The sequence below is a fragment of the Bactrocera neohumeralis genome, chromosome 6 (genome assembly GCF_024586455.1).
Source record: "Bactrocera neohumeralis isolate Rockhampton chromosome 6, APGP_CSIRO_Bneo_wtdbg2-racon-allhic-juicebox.fasta_v2, whole genome shotgun sequence".
Lineage (NCBI taxonomy): Eukaryota > Metazoa > Arthropoda > Insecta > Diptera > Tephritidae > Bactrocera > Bactrocera neohumeralis.
The window spans coordinates 51,352,944-51,372,880 of NC_065923.1; the positions used below are offsets into that span (position 1 = coordinate 51,352,944).

The 19,937-nt window shown below is 36.6% G+C and overlaps 6 protein-coding genes across 7 annotated transcripts in view; 3 read left to right on the top strand and 3 right to left on the bottom strand.

Annotated features, from left to right (window-relative positions):
• LOC126762121 (chromodomain-helicase-DNA-binding protein Mi-2 homolog) overlaps window positions 1-2,833 on the bottom strand; it is a 37,342-nt gene extending 34,509 nt beyond the window's left edge. The window contains exon 1 of the mRNA XM_050478644.1: window positions 2,683-2,833. Within this exon, the coding sequence (XP_050334601.1) occupies window positions 2,683-2,719 (37 nt within the window). The 5' untranslated portion in view covers window positions 2,720-2,833. The remainder of the gene's footprint in view (window positions 1-2,682) is intronic.
• Window positions 2,834-3,223: 390 nt separating this feature from the next.
• On the top strand, window positions 3,224-5,604 carry LOC126762126 (U4/U6 small nuclear ribonucleoprotein Prp3). The gene is made up of 2 exons (XM_050478655.1): window positions 3,224-4,602; window positions 4,749-5,604. Exons 1-2 carry the CDS (start codon window positions 3,381-3,383, stop codon window positions 5,498-5,500), a joined length of 1,974 nt encoding a protein of 657 aa, XP_050334612.1. The 5' UTR covers window positions 3,224-3,380; the 3' UTR covers window positions 5,501-5,604.
• Window positions 5,539-6,790, bottom strand: LOC126762131 (exosome complex component MTR3). Its single transcript, XM_050478661.1, has 4 exons — window positions 6,531-6,790; window positions 6,354-6,471; window positions 5,981-6,297; window positions 5,539-5,921 (listed from the first exon to the last, which is right to left on the bottom strand). The coding sequence occupies exons 1-4, from the start codon at window positions 6,673-6,675 to the stop codon at window positions 5,620-5,622; spliced, it is 882 nt and encodes a 293-aa protein (XP_050334618.1). The 5' UTR covers window positions 6,676-6,790; the 3' UTR covers window positions 5,539-5,619.
• Window positions 6,791-7,319: 529 nt separating this feature from the next.
• LOC126762124 (26S proteasome non-ATPase regulatory subunit 2) lies at window positions 7,320-10,522 on the top strand. The gene is made up of 3 exons (XM_050478651.1): window positions 7,320-8,535; window positions 8,678-9,514; window positions 9,579-10,522. Exons 1-3 carry the CDS (start codon window positions 7,465-7,467, stop codon window positions 10,404-10,406), a joined length of 2,736 nt encoding a protein of 911 aa, XP_050334608.1. The 5' UTR covers window positions 7,320-7,464; the 3' UTR covers window positions 10,407-10,522.
• A 202-nt stretch (window positions 10,523-10,724) lies between these two features.
• On the bottom strand, window positions 10,725-12,435 carry LOC126762132 (metaxin-2). 2 transcript variants are annotated; one of them, XM_050478664.1, is made up of 2 exons: window positions 12,323-12,435; window positions 10,725-12,225 (listed from the first exon to the last, which is right to left on the bottom strand). In XM_050478664.1, the coding sequence occupies exon 2, from the start codon at window positions 12,184-12,186 to the stop codon at window positions 11,425-11,427; it is 762 nt and encodes a 253-aa protein (XP_050334621.1). In that variant the 5' UTR covers window positions 12,187-12,225; window positions 12,323-12,435; the 3' UTR covers window positions 10,725-11,424. The 2 variants fall into 2 exon arrangements, with proteins under 2 accessions (XP_050334621.1, XP_050334620.1); XM_050478663.1 differs by lacking the exon at window positions 12,323-12,435 and having other exon boundaries at window positions 10,725-10,937; window positions 11,435-12,316.
• Window positions 12,436-12,765: 330 nt separating this feature from the next.
• LOC126762129 (vacuolar protein-sorting-associated protein 36) lies at window positions 12,766-14,351 on the top strand. The gene is made up of 3 exons (XM_050478658.1): window positions 12,766-12,991; window positions 13,047-13,772; window positions 13,870-14,351. The coding sequence occupies exons 1-3, from the start codon at window positions 12,896-12,898 to the stop codon at window positions 14,248-14,250; spliced, it is 1,203 nt and encodes a 400-aa protein (XP_050334615.1). The 5' UTR covers window positions 12,766-12,895; the 3' UTR covers window positions 14,251-14,351.
• Window positions 14,352-19,937: the final 5,586 nt, after the last annotated feature.

Here is a 19,937-nt window from a genome sequence, read left to right on the forward strand (position 1 = left end):
TCACAGCGGCCCACTTCACTCGTTACGCTTCACTCACTCACACTAACTCGCTCGCTCGCTCGCTCGTTCAACTACTGTAGGACTCGCTAGGGGATGCTGTGATATATGAAACACCTTATTCCAAGCATGTGTATATGAAAACAGTCGTAACTCAAAGTGCTTGGGAATTCACAAAAGCAAAGGGCCACCACCAATGGGTCATAAATATCAACAAATGAACTAAAAAAAGGAAAGTCCGTTGTAAATGTTGAATACTTGCACTTATTAATCTGACAAATGACACAAAAGCCGGAATAATTGGGATTTTGGAACAACGTTGAGTGTACGGCTATATTGCTTTGCAAGCGGGTTGCTGCGCATGTTAAGACTTCGTGTTAATTTCGCTTTGAATACTTAAGAGTGTAAAAGAGCCAACACTAGCATATTCGAAATGATCTCCGGCTCAACTTAATACGAAAAGGTAACAGGTATATAGATATGGCATGCAACAGCATGTTAAATTGTCAATCAAAGAGACGACGGAAATTATTCGGTAGTATTGTGATTCATATATGTACATACATAGTAGGTGTTCCCAAATTAACAGAAAAACAGAGTTTTTATATAAGACAATAAAAAAAATATGCCGTCAATAAACAAGACCTTCAAATAATAAATAACCTTTAATTTGTATGCTCAGTTAGTCAAATCGAAAAATAGAAGTAAAGCTTTCAATGTATGCTCATATGTAGATACTTACATACAAACATATATTTTGAAAATCATCACCCAACTCTCTGCTCAACTATTCAGATTGACAACTACGCTTGTATAATATATAAGAATATATTTCGTGGTATTTCCATTCCAACCGTTTTGACACAATCATTTTATAGACGGAGAACAGCTTTCCATTGCAACTCTCACAATTGTTTACCATTTCAAGATATTTGTTATCACTAAGAGAACGAAACGAAATTGTTCCAATTTCCGAATTTCTCCTTATGAAGGAATGTTCATTATTGGGAACGGTACTGATGTAATACGAATAAAAAAACATGTATTAGGGAGGAGATATCACATCAAGTGGCTTTAGTTAAGTACCAAGTTAACAGATAAAATAAATTATTATCAAAGGAATACCGAATAATGGAGCAGGATTGAACCTCTTTATTAAATTATATGTGTCAAATAAGTATCGAATTACCGAACAAAATTAAAATAGTTTTATTAAAAAGATTCTCGTAAAGATTTGTTAAGAGGATGGATGTATGTATGTACATTTTAAATTATGTACACAATAAATATTTTAATTTATTGCCACTTTTAAGAATTTTATTATAAATTCGAGTTACCTTGAGTAACGAGGGTAGACATCTACTATTCATTATTCAGACTTGACCATGGCATACCAAACTTATGTCTTGAATACAAAAGGCACATCAAATTATCTACATGTTAATTTAAACCTCTTTCTGTACAGTCATATTTCCAGAGCTTTCGTTTGATGACCTCGAGGGGTGGCAATATCTAGCCAAACTTTCATCAAACTGGGTTCAGTGAGCTACTACAACAAAACCCTTTACGACGAAATCTACCAAAAGAAGAAAATCACTATTCTTAGTGAAATACGGAATTTAACAATAATACATCAACTTTTTTTTCAAAAATATATTTCATCATATACTGGTCTTTCAACAATATGCAGTATTGCTAAAAAATATCGCGGACAATTTAAAAGGATTATCCTTCTGACGTATAACTCCAAGTCTAATATGAATATGATTGCATTTATCTCCTCTGTCCACACTTGAATTTAATTTCAATTAATGGGTAGAGAAAAATAATACAACCTATTTGTATTAAAACGAATATTGTTAAAATTTAACCGGAATCATCAAATTAACGGAGATTAGACCATTTTGTTTAATTATTTCAACGTAATGTCACATAAAACTGTTTAATCAAAGCACTTCCGACATTAAGTGAACCTTGATAAAGAAAATACAAATATTAGCATACTTATTGTACATATTTTAAGAAAGGCAACATTTGTAAAATATATACCAGAAAACTTTATCAATAAATACATTAAAAACACAATAAACTTTGTCTTCAATGTTTTCTTTGTATTCGCCCTAATGCTTTCTTCTGTTTTGATTCCCTCATGTTACAATTCAGAGAGGTTTCATTGCATTTTCATATGCATTTTTCAATAAAGTGAGCACACTAAACTTACTTTGAATTTAATACACTCAAAATATGGATAAATAATATTAAATATACATCAGACTGAAAGAGAAAGATGTATGTGACTTTATTTTATGAAAATGGCGAAAACGTAGGGCAAAAATGCAATGAAATCAGCCAAATGCAGCGTAAAGTCAAACATTTTATATTGCTTTTTGGACGGCAACATATTCGAAAACTCATTGCACACAAATCTATTCTATAGTATTACCTACTTGAGAAAAATTGGCGCAATTTAGTCCCACATGACCAGAGGACACATGTATTAACAACGAAAATACAGACTATAAGAAACAGAAAATTGCTGCTGCGACTATTGCCGATTTCAGCGCCATGGCCTATGGTTTTCGTTGCGCCCTCGAACGCGTAGACGTCGACGTCGCCAAGAATGACCACAAAACTTTTTTCACTACTTTCTTTCCACAAAAACAAGTCTTTCAAAATGTTACTCACCTTGAAAAGTATCATCATTGTCGTCTTCAGATGCCATTTTCACTAATATTCACGAATTCCGGATGATTAATTCACAAAAAATTAGATAAATTTATAAAAATTCAGCACTAAAAATTGACGCACGTCAGAATCCACTCACGAAGCCGCTTTAACAAACCATCTTGCCAACGTTGCCAATGTACTGGAACAATGTATCAAAATCAGGACTGTATTTTATAGAGTTGCCGATTCTATAAAAAGCTCAAAATATTATCCATTAAACTATGCAGCATTTAAATCAATAAATTTTTTAGAAGTAAAAGTATCTAGCCGGAAGTTTATAAAATTTTTTAAGAACTTTGCTTTACGTTATGAATGTGCTTACACAAAATCTGTCCAAAGTAATTTTGTATTTAAGCAATTCCTTCCCTTCTGGAAGCTATATATTATTTAAGAAAAAAAAAATGATAGCAGAAACATTATCTCTTGTGCAGACAGCTTATAATTAAGCATGTCATTTTATCTTTACATATTTTTTATATTAAAAATATGGCAGTTTTGCAAATGTCATCCAAATTATTCGAGACATGAACGTTTTGGATACGATTTTCAACGTTTTCACGAAATTGATTGCATAAAATCACTGTTTATCCAGACAAACCTATGCGAATTTGGTAAATAGCATTTAAACATATTTCAGACCAAATTAATTGCGAATTATGTCCTATTATACGCGTAAGGAGATCGATGAATTGCATACAGATATCTCTACTTTGGCAAAGGGAGTTGCTGTTGGTGGTGAAGAAGACCGCATCATAACTACAATCGAACATTGTTTACACAATGGATATGATCGCCGACGTATTGCGGAAAAATTGGAAAAGATCTTGGATGCAAAACAAAGTTCAAGGCTAGCTGACAAATTGCAGGACAAATTGGACGACTATCGACGTAAGAGTAAAAAACGTAATGCTAGTGATGAAACTTGCGCTGATGGGCCTAAAAAGTCTCGTTTCGATATGAAGGAGAAAAGCAATCCTGTTAGCGCATCTTCTGTATTAACACCGTTGGCAGCAGCATCCGTGGCTGCAGCGAATATAAATGCTGTTGCTGCAACTACGCCTGCAGCGTCCACAACTGGTCTGAATTCGACACAAATTAAACTCATGATGGTAAATGCTCAACGAGAAATAGAAGAAAGAAAACGGGCTCTTAATAATTTAAAAGCAAAAGATCCCATTTTAGCTTCTGTTCCGCAGATAGGATTGCCAGTTGCTCTAGCTACTCAAGCACTTGCGAAGAAAACGGCTCCGGAAGATTCGGAAAAAGCAAAAAAAATAGCAGAGTTACAGGCTCAAATTCGTGCAAAGTTGTCTAATCTAATTCAACCCCCACAAGTTCAAGATCGACCGAAACCATTAATTTTGGATGAAGACGGTCGAACGATCGACAAAAGTGGTAGAGCCGTCAACATCCCAACACTAACGCCAACCTTGAAGGCCAATATTCGTGCGAAAAAACGAGAGGTATTTAACAAAAATCAAGTACATATAGATCGTCATTCACAGCAAGAGGAATCATTGAAATTTTTCGACGACCGTATTGCCCAAAAACCCACTGTACGTACTAAGCGTTCGTTGCGCTTCCATGAACCAGGAAAATTTCAACAATTGGCTGAAAGAATGCGGATGAAGGCACAGTTGGAAAAACTACAAAATGAAATTTCCCAAATTGCACGCAAAACTGGTATAAGCTCTGCCACAAAGTTGGCACTCATTGCACCTAAACAAGACACACCTGACGATGTCCCAGCCATGGAGTGGTGGGATTCTGTAATTTTAACTCAAGACTTGAACACGTTGGATGATAAAGGGAAGATCAGTATTCGACAGTCAGCAATTACAAATCTCATTGAGCATCCAACCCAAATGAAACCGCCAAGTAAGTTTTCCATTAAATTCACAGGTTTTTTCTATATTAAGTTTTTAATTTCATCTCGAGTTCAGACTTTTAATAAACTTTTGAAATACGTATGTAATTAATAATTGCTCAGCAGTTCTAACACTAATATATTTTTAATTCCTCAGACGAACCATTAAAACCAGTTTATTTACCTGTATTTCTCACAAAGAAAGAGCGAAAAAAGCTTCGTCGCCAAAATCGTCGTGAAGCTTGGAAAGAAGAACAAGAAAAAATTCGTTTAGGTCTTGTTGCACCACCTGAACCAAAGTTACGAATTTCTAATTTAATGCGTGTGTTAGGTACAGAGGCTGTGCAAGACCCAACAAAAATTGAAGCACATGTACGAGAACAAATGGCTAAGAGACAAAAGGCACATGAGGATGCCAACAATGCCCGAAAGTTGACAGCAGAACAGAAAAGTGAAAAGAAAGTTCGAAAAATCAAAGAAGATACTTCGTGTGGCGTCAACGTTAGTGTTTACCGCATTCGCGATTTGCAAGACAACGCAAGTAAAAAATTCAAAGTGGAAACCAATGCCAAACAACTGCATATGACTGGTACTGTGGTTCTTTTTCGCGATTGTTGCGTAGTAGTTGTAGAGGGCGGACCGAAACAACAGAAAAAATATCGACGACTAATGCAACATCGTATAAAGTGGGAGGAGGATTTGGTAAAAGGTCCTGATGGTCATGAAATACCCAACTCATGCGTTCTGGTTTGGGAGGGTACAAGTCAAAGAAGACATTTTGGAGAAATTAAATTTAAGGTGTTTCCTATGGAGAAAATGGCTCGCGAATTCTTTCAAAAACATCAAGTTGAACATTACTGGGATTTGGCGTATTCTGGCGCGGTGTTGGAAGCATCTTCAGATTCTTAAAATATACTTTAAAGTTGTGTCTAACATGTAGGACGACATTTCACTATATAAATGTTGATATATTGTAGTTTTCCAAAAATAAACATTTTCTAATTCGTAAAACAGCTTTATATTTTTTTTTACTCCGCAACTGTACTCTCAGTAATAGCATTGATAGTTTCAATTACTTCTCTTGCATCTTTTTCTTTTTCCAATAGTGTTTTGACCTTGTTAAATAACACATAACGTACTGTATCCAATATTCGTTCATTGATAGCCAAAGTATGATCCGTTAGTTGTTGGAGCGTTTCCGGCTTAAAATATCCCTTTTGAAAACATTCAGTTATTTGGTCAACTGCGGCCAAACTAGCGGTAACAACGATGCCATGTTCTTCATCGCTTTCAGAATTGGTTATCGTTGAAACCAATTGTTCGATAACAGCTAAATAAAAAAACTTAAATTTAAAATAGAATAGAAAAATATAAGTGGTATTTCTATACCGTTTGGATTTACGAATTCCACATCTTTATATTTGCACACCGTCGATGCTGTTATTAGGTCATATGTAGCAATACCAGCATCTACCAAAGCCGCACCACAACAATTAATTGCTGTACTAAGTGCGCATCCGTCATCATCTATTATTAATACTTTTATTTCAAGTTGAAAATATGGAAATTCGTGACGACAAATAACAGGTTCCAAAGCTTTTTTTAAGGCTAACGCCATAGAAGTTTCCTTTCTCGGTATACATGCTGGATCCTTCACGGCAAATGGGGCATACTTTAATGTGCACGTAACTAAACCCAAAGTTCCACTGAAAGAGTAGAGTAATTATTCGATAATTAAAAATTAAAAAAAACTTTTACTCACATTTTCTTGGTCTGCTTGTTCAACTCACGTGGAGGTTCAATCGATGCCATTACCTTCGTTTTGCCATATTCCATGTATGCGGAACCTTTGACTGTTGCAAGTGCACCAACTTTTAAGACTATAATGCGATCAAAATTGTTGGTTTGTTGAAAGAATATATATATTTACTAAACCTACATGTTGGTCTCTCCTCCAATTGCAATTTGCTCGGTTTCTCAAGTTTGGCAAATAATTCATCAGGGTGTTCTTGTTTTATATATACCGAATATGGAACTGATTGTTCAGGATACATAAACTTTCGACTAGCAGATGGAGGTGGCATAGTAATTTATCTTGAGAAATTATTAGTAGTATAAATAAAAAGTTTTCTCTTAGCAAGTATAAACAAAGCTAATTTGAAAAAGTACAAACAAGTGACATCTATTAACGTGTTAAATACTACACGTTGCCACAGCAATTCTTTTTTATTTCTGTGTATTATTTTGAAAATTGTGGAATAAAAAATTCATGAATAAAGTATGTTATAGAAATAGTAACATCAATCAAACTGTACTTTACATTTATTTGTTTTGCCCTTCCGTTAATGGTATCATATAAGGTAAAATTTATTTACTAAAACCACAGGCCAATTCATACAGAACTTTGCTACGCTTTGCGTTAGACATTTGTTTTAGCAGAAAATTTCGAGGTATGCTTTTGTATGCGCACATTCACATGAAAGCTTTCGACGCGAATCCGAACCAAGTAACCAACTCTCATCTTTTTACGCTATTCCAAGAAACGATCACCATTTTTATTAGAGAAAAACATTGAACTGTCACGCAAAGCAAGAAAAGTTATATGTGAATTGGCCATAATAGAAAAATAATTTTCATTTGCTATTCGAGTCGATTAAACATCTGATATTTTTTTGTAATCCTTGGCACATATTGTCAAATATAAACAATTCGTCAATTGTTGGCAACGCAATACTAGTGGTTTGACATATAAAAAACGCACTGTAATTCTTGGTGAACATTGCAGAACTAAAATTTCGTCTGAGTTGAAAAAAGTATTATTAAAAGTTAAAAGTATATTCGAATAATTTTAATAGTGTAATTAATTTCGCAAAATGGTTGCTCCCAAGAAAGATGAAAAAACTGCTACTGAGGTGAAGAAAGACCAAGTAAAGGAGACACCCGAAAAAGAAACAACTAAAGATGCTAAAGATGAAGGTAAGGAACAGGAGCTTTCAGATGAAGATCAACAACTTCAAGACGAATTAGAGATGCTGGTTAATCGTCTACAAGAACCAGATAAGTCATTGTATTTGCCAGCATTGGAAATGTTGGCAAAACTAATTCGCGCTTCTACTACATCTATGACTTCAGTACCGAAACCATTGAAGTTTATGCGACCACATTACGAGACAATGAAAACAATTTATAAGCAAATGCCTGACCAACAAACTCGGCAATTGTGCGCCGATATCATTTCGGTGCTCTCAATGACAATGGGTAGTGGTAAGGATTGTTTGGCTTACCGTTTTCTTTGCGACCGGTCTCAGAAAATTGGTGACTGGGGACATGAATATGTTCGCCATTTGTCTGGTGAAATTGCATCGCATTATTTAGATACCTCAGGGGAATTTCAAGCACAGCTAATCGAGTTGGTGAAACAAATTATCCCATACAATATGGAACACAATGCTGAGGCAGATGCTTGCGATTTATTAATTGAGATAGATCATTTGCATTTATTGCAAGATTATGTTGACGAATCAGCTTATCCACGCGTCTGCTTATATTTACAATCTTGCTACCCATATGTACCCGAACCTGATAATACCATAATTTTGGAAACAGCACTGCAGCTGGCTCGTAAATTTAATCAACATACACAAGCATTGCGTTTAGCATTAATGCTAAATGATATGGATAAAATTTCAGAAATATTCAAGGAACCTAAAGACGCTGCTGTGCAAAAGCAACTTGCTTTCATGCTAGCACGTCAGCAAGTTTGTTTAGAATTGGATGAATCTGTGCCGGATTATGATGATTTGATGGAAATTATGTCTAACACGAACTTGAATAAACATTTTTTAAATTTGGCACGAGAACTTGATATAATGGAAGCCAAGACTCCGGAGGACATTTATAAATCGCATTTAGATAATGCGCGCACTCGATTTGCCTCAATACAGGTAATAATTATTTTCTTGTAATAGTAAAATGATAAATTTAATTCCAATTTTAAATTACATTTATATATAAATTATCAATTCACGAAATGTTTACTTGAAATCTCTTCAATAAGTAATTAATAATAATGTAAAATAATTTTAGGTTGATTCTGCGAAGCAGAATTTGGCAGCCAGCTTTGTGAATGGTTTTGTAAATGCTGGTTTTGGTGTGGACAAACTACTCTCTGAAGATGGCAATAAGTGGTTGTACAAAAATAAAGAACATGGCATGCTTTCAGCAACTGCTTCCCTTGGTCTCATTTTATTATGGGATGTTGATGGTGGCTTAACTATGATTGATAAATATCTTTATTCTACCGACGATTATATCAAATCCGGTGCATTACTAGCTTGTGGTATTGTCAATTGTGGAATACGTAATGAGGTTGACCCTGCCCATGCACTACTCGCCGATTATATTGATAATCAGAATACTTCAATGCGTATTGGTGCCATTTTGGGTTTAGGAATAGCATATGCAGGCTCTAATCGTGCTATTGTCATTGATACGTTGAAAACAGTGTTTACTGCTAATGGTAAAAATGCGGCCAATGTGGAAATTATGGGAATAGCCGCATTATCGTTGGGTTTAATATCAGTGGGTTCCTGTAACGCCGAAATAACAGAAATTTTACTTCAAACCATTATGGGGCTCTCAAAGTCTGATCTCAAGGATACTTATTCGCGTTTCTTATGGTTAGGCTTAGGTCTATTGTACTTGGGACGTCAAAAAGCAACTGAAGCTGTTATGTTAACCCTGGAAGTACTGGATGAACCATATCGTTCAATGGCCACAACTATGGTCGATATTTGTGCCTATGCTGGTACTGGAAATGTGTTGAAAATACAACAGTTGTTGCATATTTGCTCTGATCATTATGAGTCTTCAAACGCTGATTCTGCAGATGAAAAGGGAAAGAAGGATAAAAATAAGGAAAAGGTAAATTGTACTACTTATCCATGTTATGGAAATAATACTAATAAAAATGCATACTTTTTCTTAGGATAAGGCCGAAAAAGAGAAAGAAAAGGAGAAAGATCTGTCCGCAACGCAAGCTATAGCTGTTTTAGGTATAGCTTTAATTGCTATGGGTGAAGACATTGGAGCTGAGATGGCTTTTCGTTCATTCGGAAATTTACTTCGATATTGCGAGCCATGCATTCGACGTGCAGTGCCCCTAGCTTTGGGCTTAATCTCTGCTTCTAACCCTAAGCTGAATATATTAGATACATTAAGCAAATTCTCGCATGATAGTGATGCCGAAGTTGCACATAATGCCATTTTTGCTATGGGTCTTATAGGTGCTGGCACTAACAATGCTCGCTTAGCATCTATGCTACGTCAATTGGCGCAATATCATTCGAAAGATCCGAGTAATTTGTTCATGGTTCGCATTGCACAGAGTCTAACACATTTAGGGAAAGGAACATTGACACTTAGCCCTTACCATAGCGATCGCCAGCTAATGAATCCAATGGCAGTAGCTGGCCTAATGGCTACTTTAGTTTCTCTGCTGGATGTTAAAACTTTAATTCTGGGACGCTCACATTACTTGCTCTACACTTTGGTGCCAGCCATGCAGGCACGTATGTTAATCACTTTTGATGAAGAACTGAATCAACTACAAGTGCCAGTGCGTGTTGGTATTGCCATCGATGTGGTTGGTCAAGCTGGTAAACCCAAAACCATTACCGGTTTCCAAACTCATACAACACCTGTACTGCTTGCGATGGGTGAACGTGCTGAATTGGCCACAGATGAGTACATTTCTCTTACCCCAGTTATGGAAGGTTTTGTTATATTGAAGAAAAACCCCAACTTCGTGAAGTAACGTAATATAAACATTTTGATATTGCAACTACTAATTATTTATGCTGGTAATTTCATATAATTAAAATGTAAACGAAAATAAATTAAAATTAAATCATTATATATGATGAAAACCAATTCATTATCATTTCATTGTACTGCTTGTATTGCCACATTATTATTTATTAGTGTACATCTTGAGTGATTATGACCTTACCTAATTTGCGTATAATCAAATTTATTAATATTTCTTTGCAAACATTGCTTTCGACAGAAGTTTAATGTTTTCAATTGTACTACGTTACAGTTTGTATTCCTGCAAAATGAAATACCAATTACATTGTTTTCAAATGGTTTTTGTCATCAAATGTCTTAGGAAAGGTTTTATTAAAAATAATTCCATTGGTTTATATTATTAACAATTTATATGTACGTATACACATACATATGTATGTATATCTCAATATTATTTTATAGAAAATGTGTAGTGATAAATATGAATAAAGTGGGATTGCTCGCATCTTGGATCGGCTTAGCAATTCAGATTCATTTACTGAAAATTAATACAATAAAATTAGTTTCGATAATCAAGTATATACCATATATAAATATATATATTCCTAAAACTTAGAACAAATTATATGTGCACCATATTTTAACTAAACTTTTTAGCAAATTAAACCAAGTTTTTTTTTAGCTTCTAAATTAGTATTAATTGACTAAAAATTTCAATGAACATACACATACATGCTATATGTAACGTATATACGGTTCAACAAAATATAATTTATTAGAGAGTATTCGGCTAAATTGCAAAAGCTATATTAACTGTGGGAAATAAAAAGTACTTAAATGCAAACGGTTTAATGTGGAAGATTATTTTCATTTTAAAATATGTATTTAAGATATACGACACGAGAACAAATAGTGTGCAGCACATTCAAACAAAACTCATTTGCGTGGAAATTAGTAACACAAAAATTAGCACCTAAAAATCTGCCTAAAGTGCAAGCAAATAATAACAAATTACACAAAACAGTTTATAGAGACCTCATTTGGAAATATTTTGCATCGATAAATTGGCAAAACTCTACCAAACGTTTAAATTTTCGCACTGTCTGTGCAAGTGCCATATTTGGTAAATCCGTTGTTATAATAGCAAAAAGATGTCCAAAAGCAATAGCGTCCAATTCGCATGGCTGGTCCGAATAAAAGAACGGTGTATCGGGCGACTCTTCGAGTTTCAATGTTAATGTCTCGCAACATTTTTCCACCTTTTCGATAACATCTTCAATTGTCATATCGTTCCATTGATATACTTTCAGCAAACGCAGTGTATTTCGTCGTTTAGAGTAATTTTGTATGAGATTAAGTGGCCATGGAAAAACACAGCCATTCCGTGGAGCTGTCACTTTCTCATACACAGTTTTATTGACGAAGCTGATATATAGTTCGGCCATTGTGAATATGTTCTCAGCCAATGATACATAGGTACGCATATCAGCCTTGTTGTCATCATCTAACCACTGCCCGATAGCGGAGCCTTTATGCTCAATAAAATTGACGATGGGTTCAAATTCACCCACTATGAATGCTCCGGCACGAATAAATGGCAGCTTTGTCATACGCCCGCCTGGTGACATGTATTCAGCATTTGCACATGAGCGAACTTCAAAAGGTAGTTGGCACATTTTGAGATACGCTTTTACAGCTAAGCAGCTAGCGTGTTCCGGCAAAAGTATCTGCTCTGCTTCATATGGCTGATAAAGTACTGCATCCTCCGGCCACGGTTCATCGCTCATCTTTTCGAAGGCGTTCAGTTGACTTAGGAACTGTGAGGACTGCATATTGAATGTGTTTTTTTTTTTCAAATCAAACATATATGTATAAATAACTTTTGAAAATAAGAAATTCGTTGTGATTTTATAAATTGCTTACACAACTGATAAATTCCGAGATGGGTTGGATTTCTTCTAAAACACAACAAGTAAAAATGTCACAAACAGCTGCTTACTTAGTAGTGTTGTAGAGCGCACTTATTTCGTTAACTAATAATGCAGTAATTTTTCCTGAATAGAAAATGGGACACGTTGGAATAAAATAGTAAATTATTCAGCTAAAAGCGGTAATTGTTCAGCAGAACGGTTTTTCTGAAAACATGGACCAATTTTGACGGGAAATATCTTAAAATTTTGTTTTTAATTCTACTTTAACAATAAATGAGACCATGCGGTTAAAAACAAGAATTTTTGTACCATTTTTTAGAAAAGCCACTCTGCTGAAATTTACCAAAATTGTCTTATTTCATGTAAAATTTTGTTTGAAGTTATATATGTAAATTGCTTAAAATACAACGCACAGCATTGTCTATAGACACCTTAGTAAGACCAAACATCAGCTGTTGGCAAAACATTAATGACGTTATTTACAGCTTAAATTTTGCTAATATTTTAATTGTATTTTTTTTGTAAATATATTGTATTCTCGTATCTTGTAATTCGTAAAGCGAAGATGAATCGCTTTGAATATGTAGAAGCACGATTGCATGATGATGAAACCTTTGTGAGTCGTGACAGGAATGTTAAAATTTATGATGGGGATCACAAAGTAAGTATGTTAGACTTAGCCATAAAACATTAATTTATTCCTGTATGCTTTTTAGACGGAATATGAAGAAGGGGAGGTTGTTCTCACTACCCATCGTCTATTTTGGGGCCGTCCAGGTGAAATTGCTCGTGCTGCCACAACACTTTGCCTTTCCCTACGACATGTGATATCGCTTAGTGAAGAAACAGCCAGTTCATACTTTTTTGGACGCAAGACCCGTTATATATTATATTTGCGGGAGCCCCCGCCAGATAAAGCACCTGGCCCAATAGATCACAGTCCTCATAGTCATATCAAACTATCGGGAAAAAATGGATTGACACAAGAATTCGGAAGTGCTTTACGTCAAACAATCGAAGCTAGAATATGGGAAGTGTTAGTAATACCGAAACCATTTTCAGTGGCAAGTAATTCACAAAATTCAATTGGTGGTGACAATCCAGCACAATTACGTTTGAAAATGCGTACTGGCATTGGTGGTATTGAGCGTTCCATTGAAGCTAAAGCGAAAGAAACAGATGACAATATAGCTTTGGCTTTTCAGGATCTTAATGTACTAATGGCAATGGCAAAAGATATGGTAGCCATATCAAAGGTGATAAGTACAAAAATACGCGAACAAAAAGGAGAAATATCTGACGATGAAACAGTGCGTTTTAAATCTTATCTGTTGAGCTTGGGTATTGAAGACCCAGTGACGCGAGAGAATTTCAGTAGCAATTCGGATTATTTTCGTAGCTTGGCGCAACAAATATGTGAACTGCTTTTGGATCCTATCGAGGTGAGAGTTGTTTAGTCGAGTAAACAAACATTCGTTCATTGCCTAAATATAAATTATAATCCGGAGCAATATTTTATTAATTTGTAATGCTTTTCAGGAACAAGGTGGCATGATGTCGCTGGCCGATGTGTATTGTCGTGTAAATCGTGCACGAGGCCTTGAACTACTTTCTGCGGAGGATTTGCTACACGCCTGTCAACAACTGAATGGTCCGATAAAGCTAAGAAAATTTCCCAGTGGGGCAATGGTATTGCAATTAGAATCGCAAGATGATGAACTAGTAGCAGCTGATACATTGGAAAAGGTGAAAATGTCAAAATCATTAGCTGTCGAGGAACTGGCTAAAGAACTAGGTATTTCATTGTTGTTAGCAAAAGAGCGTCTACTTGCTGCTGAACGCTTAGGTAAATTGTGCCGCGACGAATCAATAGAAGGCTTACGCTTCTATCCGAATTTGCTATTATACCGAGATAGTTAAAAGACGATTCCTTTTGTAGAATAAAGTAGAAAAGTGTGTATTGAATAATTAATTTGTGCGTAAAAACATAAAAGTAAATAAACTTGCAAAGCTTTCATATATTTGATTCATTCATTGATTAATTTTTTGTATTAAAATTTACCTTAATACATATCGGAGGATGGAGTCAGAAGTTCACGCAAGTGAGGAAAGTTCTCTGATCGCCATTCACTTGGGAGTGGCCAGAAGCGATTCTTTTACACATGGCTCAAGCAGCTCACTACTTCCGGTCTTTGACCAAGTATCCTCTGGGTAGCCTAAGAACATCCGTTCGAAGGCGATCTAAAGTGAGAAGGCGAAACATCCCCTACATAAGGTTGTGCGCTGGGTTTGGGACCCGCCACGTAAAAAGCTCACCCCAATGAAAAACCAACAGCAGCCTTGGATGAGAGACCTCCCTTTTGAAGACGACCATGGCAAACGAAATAAGGACTACGATTTGAGGGCATGCACCTGGAATGTCCGGTCCCTTAATTGGGAAGGTGCCGCTGCCCAGCTGGTTGATGTCCTCGTAAAAACAAAGGCTGACATCACCGCCGTCCAAGAAATGCGATGGACGGGACAAGGACAGAGACGAGTACTACAGTGGCCATATAAAGGAGCGCAAGTTTGGTGTTGGATTCGTGGTAGGAGAGAGACTCCGTCGCCGAGTACTATCATTCACTGCGGTGAATGAACGTCTAGCCACAATCCGCATCAAAGCGAGGTTCTTCAACATATCGCTGATCCGCGCCCACGCCCCGACGGAAGAGAAGGACGATGTGACCAAAGATGCCTTTTATGAGTGCTTGGAGCGCGCTTATGAAGGCTGCCCCCGCCACGATGTCAAAATCGTGCTTGGCGACTTTAACGCCAGGGTGGGCAAAGAAGGTATATTTGGCACTACGGTCGGTAAATTCAGCCTCCACGACGAAACATCCCCTAATGGGTTGAGGCTGATTGTCTTCGCCGGGGCCCGAAATATGGTTATCTGTAGTACTAGATTCCAGCATAAGAAGATTCATCAAGCTGCCTGGCTGTCTCCGGATCGAAAAACTACCAACCAGATCGATCATGTTGTGATAGACGGAAGACACGTCTCCAGTGTTTTAGATGTGCGTGCGCTCCGAGGTCCTAACATCGACTCGGACCACTATCTTGTTGCAGCTAAGATTCGCACCCGCCTCTGTGCAGTAAAAAACGCGCGCCACCAAACACAAGGAAGGTTCGACGTCGAGAAGCTGCAATCACAACAGACAGCCGAACGATTTTCTACTCGGCTTGCACTCCTGCTCTCTGAGAGCACTCGTCAACAACTCGCTATAAGGGAACTGTGGGACGGAATTTCAAACTCCTTACGTACAGCTGCAACCGAAACCATTGGTTTTCGGAAAGTGCAAAAGAACAGCTGGTACGACGAGGAGTGCCGTGTCGCAGCGGAGAGAAAACAGGCTGCCTACCTCGCAAAGGTACGATCGACCACTACACGTGCGGGACGGGATAGATACCGAGAGTTGAAGAGGGAAGCGAGACGCGATATTGATATCATCGGCCTTAACACCCGCGCCGTTAGTTCTGCTTTCTCCAGACTGGACAAGGAAGCAAAACAAATGGGTCTGGCAGTGAACGAGGGCAAAACGAAATATCTCCTGTCATCAAACAAACAGTCGCACTGTGTTGCAGCTAATGGAAAAGTAACTTTTCTCCGATTATTTTTTTCAATGTTTTTAATGATGCAATTTTGTCACAGACATTCCAAGTAAACAAAAAACACATAAAGCTTATTTTTATGTTGGCCCGTTGATTTTTAATTGATTTTAGAAGTCAAATATACAAAATTTTCACGAAAAGAGGGGATTTCAGGGTTGTATTCAAATTGATCTCATTTGATTTTGTTTCGGAAAAAAAAATCTGCCTTCGGACAAGTATCTTCTGTAAAACAAAGGAATGTTGTTTGAGACATTTTCATATGCACCTTTTTTAGAGCGAAAACCCGATTAAAGGTCCATTTTTCCTTTAAAATTGGGTTAGGTAAGCAATATCTAAAAAGTCCCAGAGAGTCCCAGTTCCAAACCACTACAGAAATGTTACATAATTTGTTTTCAACGAACTGTGAAAAAATCAGCTGCCCATACCTGCCCTCCTGGGAGTTATAGCGATTTTAGTATATCACTCTCAGTATTTATTCCATAGAAATAGAACGGAAATTCTCGGAATCACTTATTGAGTAATTTAATCATATTGGTTTTCGAAATAATTCGTTCATTTTTGAAGAATACTGAAGGAGAAGAAACACCTGAAATTATCAGAGGAAGCAATGAACTTATTGGTAGATGACTGATAATTTGTAATTTTTCTGTAGAATGCAATAAAATATGCCTGTGTTATAAAAAAGTATCTTCAAATTTTTTTTTTATTCTACATCTATTCTAGCACTCCACAAAAATGAGCAAAACTCTCTTAAAACTGAAGCTATTGACTTCAAACTGGTATCAAATTAAGGCTTTTATTGCCACCTTTCAAATAAGAAATGAAATAGATTTTAGTTTTATATAAAATTTCAGAGTTTTTCAACAAATATCGAAAAATCATGAAAATTTGACGTTTATAATTCCTGTTCGGACCACCCTATAATTAATTTAAAAAACTAATCATAGGGTATTTATCAGAAATAAAAGAAGAATTAAAATAAATTTTTTTTGGAAATTTTTCGAACAACTTTTTTTTGACTTTTGTTGAAAATTTGACCCAACAATTTTTTTTGGTGTAAATTTTTTTTCACTCATTCTGTTTGGGATTTCATTCTGACCAATCTGTAGAAGTTTCTCATCGATACAATTAAAATTACAGTTTAGGCAATATGATTTCCAAAAAATTCCGGTTTCGCAACACTGTGAGTCGTCGCATTCGCGACTTGGAACTCACGTCACTGTTGACAGTCATAACTTTGAAGTCGTAGATAATTTCGTCTATCTTGGAACCAGCGTAAACACCACCAACAACGTCAGCCTAGAAATCCAACGCAGGATAACTCTTGCCAACAGGTGCTACTTCGGACTGAGTAGGCAATTGAGAAGCAAAGTCCTCTCTCGACAAACAAAAATCAAACTCTATAAGTCACTCATAATTCCCGTCCTGCTATATGGTGCAGAGGCTTGGACGATGTCAACAACTGATGAGTCGACGTTGCGAGTTTTCGAGAGAAAAGTTCTGGGAAAGATTTACGCCAATTAAGAAGAAGAATACATATTCTACATTTGTTTTAATTGACGAAAAGAAAATTTTTTGCAGTATATGGTACATACATATATGCTATATATGTGCATATGTATGTATTTTATATCAGTACTAAATTATATTTACATAAATAAATTTTTCAACAGTATTTGTTTTTTCATTATGTATACATATGTATATGCACTTTTTTCTTAAGCAAGGCAACAACACTACTATTTTCGTTTTTCGTTGTATTATAAAATCCTCTATTACTAAATATTAATATATCTTCTTCTTTACTGTCGTAAAAACCGCTTACGGGGTTATAGCCGAGTTAACAACAGCGCGCCAGTCGTTTCTTCTTGTCGCCAGGTCCTTCTCCACCTGATCCTTCCAACGGAGTGGAGGTCTTCCTTTTCCTCTGCCGGCGGGTACTGCGTCGAATACTTTCAGAGCTGGAGTGTTTTCGTCCATTCGCACAGATAACCTAGCCAGCGTAGCCGCTGTCTTTTAATTCGCTGAAATAAATCTTTCGCAGAACCTTTCTCTCGAAAATTCGTAACGCCGACTCATCAGATGTTGTCATCGTCCATGCCTCTGCACCATATAGCAGGGCGGAAATAATGAGTGACGAAGAGGTCCTTTCCGATCCTGACGGAGCTTTTAGTGTTGCACAACGTCAGTTTACACAGCTGTATTAGTTTTGCGGGGATACCAAATTCAGACATCGCGGCATAAAGGCAGCTCATTTTCGTGCTGTCAAAGGTAGCTTTGAAGTCGACGAAGAGGTGGTACGTGTCGATTCTCTTTTCACGGGTCTTTTCCAAGATTTGGCGCGTGGTTGATTTGCCAGGTCTAAAATCACATTGATAAGGTTCAATCAGTTTGTTGTGGGTGGGCTTTAACCTTTACGCTCGATAGAACCTTATACGCGATGTTGAGGAGGTTTATCTACCTTTTTGTGGATTGGGCATGCTTTTGTCTCACCATATTTTACAAAGAAGCTGATGCATGCTCCTTATCAGTTTGTCGCCATGTTTGAATAGCTTGGCCGGCAATCCATCAGCCGCTGTCGCTTTGTTCTTCTTCAGGCGGGTAATTGCTATTCGAACTTCTTAGTGGTAGGGCAATGGAACGTTTGCTCTACCGTCATCGATTGGGGAATCGGGTTCGCCTTCTCATGGCGTTATATTTTCACTGCCATTTAGCAGGTTGGAGAAGTGTTCCCTCCATAATTTTAGTATGCTCTGGGCATCGGGCGCTAGATCTACTTTGGGGGTTCTTCAAGAGTATGCTCCGGTCTTGAAACCTTCTGTTAGTCGCCGCATCTTTTCGTAGAATTTTCGAGCACTACCCCTGTCGGCCAGCTTGTCAAGCTCTTCATACTTTCGCTGTTTAAACTTTTTCATTGGGGCGGGTTGTACCTGGCGGGTCCCAAACCCAGCACACAACCCTGTGGAGGGGATGTATCGCCTTCTCAATAAGGTGCGGAAAGAGGCAATACCATAACATAAATTTGATCCTTGAGGTTTGACCTAAAATGACATGCAATGCATCTGTGATCTGAAAATGAGTTTTATTTTAAGCAAAAATAAAGAATCAAAAATAATTAATATTTGTAATTTTTATATTTTTTGATCAAAAATAGTGATTATTTGATATTTATTTTTTGCTAAATGCAATGAAAATGAGAGAGTGTGTTTTACTCATAACAGTGTATCTTTGAGCCTAGAATGTATAAAATAGGGCGAAAACTTGACCTAGCCTTGATTGTTTGTGAGGAACCTTGATGAAACCTCGGCAGTATTTTATTAGTCTTGTATTGGCAAAAAATAGATAAAATCTCCTAAATATTTAATATAAAGATTTCGTCAAAACTAACGTATAATATTGGATATATAATACTATAGTTTAATGCCAAAAATGTGTCAAATTGGTCAACGAATTACCCAAATAGAGCACTACTTATAATTATTTTCGTTATATTCGTTAGTTATTGTTTGCACCTTAAGGTATTTACCCAGCTGTGGTCCTGCAAGTTGCAAGAGTATGGAATGTTCGATTACACCCGAACATAGCCTTTCCTTATTTGTTTTTTATTTATTATTATTTCACCTAGCCCCTCCCAACGAATCGGCTGGAAAAGCCATACATATGTATGTAAATTGTAAAGGTATGCTAAATACGAGAGAGTTTTTTCAATTAAATTGAAATTCTCCAACGAGAGTGTTTACATACATCAATTTGTTCTTGAGAAACTTGCTCTCATTAATTCTTCCGAAGACTGCAAATTTAATTTTATTTTAAAGTGAGAGCTAAACTTATTTCAAAAAAGGCGACACTTCGCTCTTCTCTTATGCTGTTACAGTTGCGAAAGGATCACTCGAGATTCCCGGGTGGTGCCTATGGCTCCACTGTGAGTTGCGGTCAGTGCGTGTCTGAAGTTAGTTGTG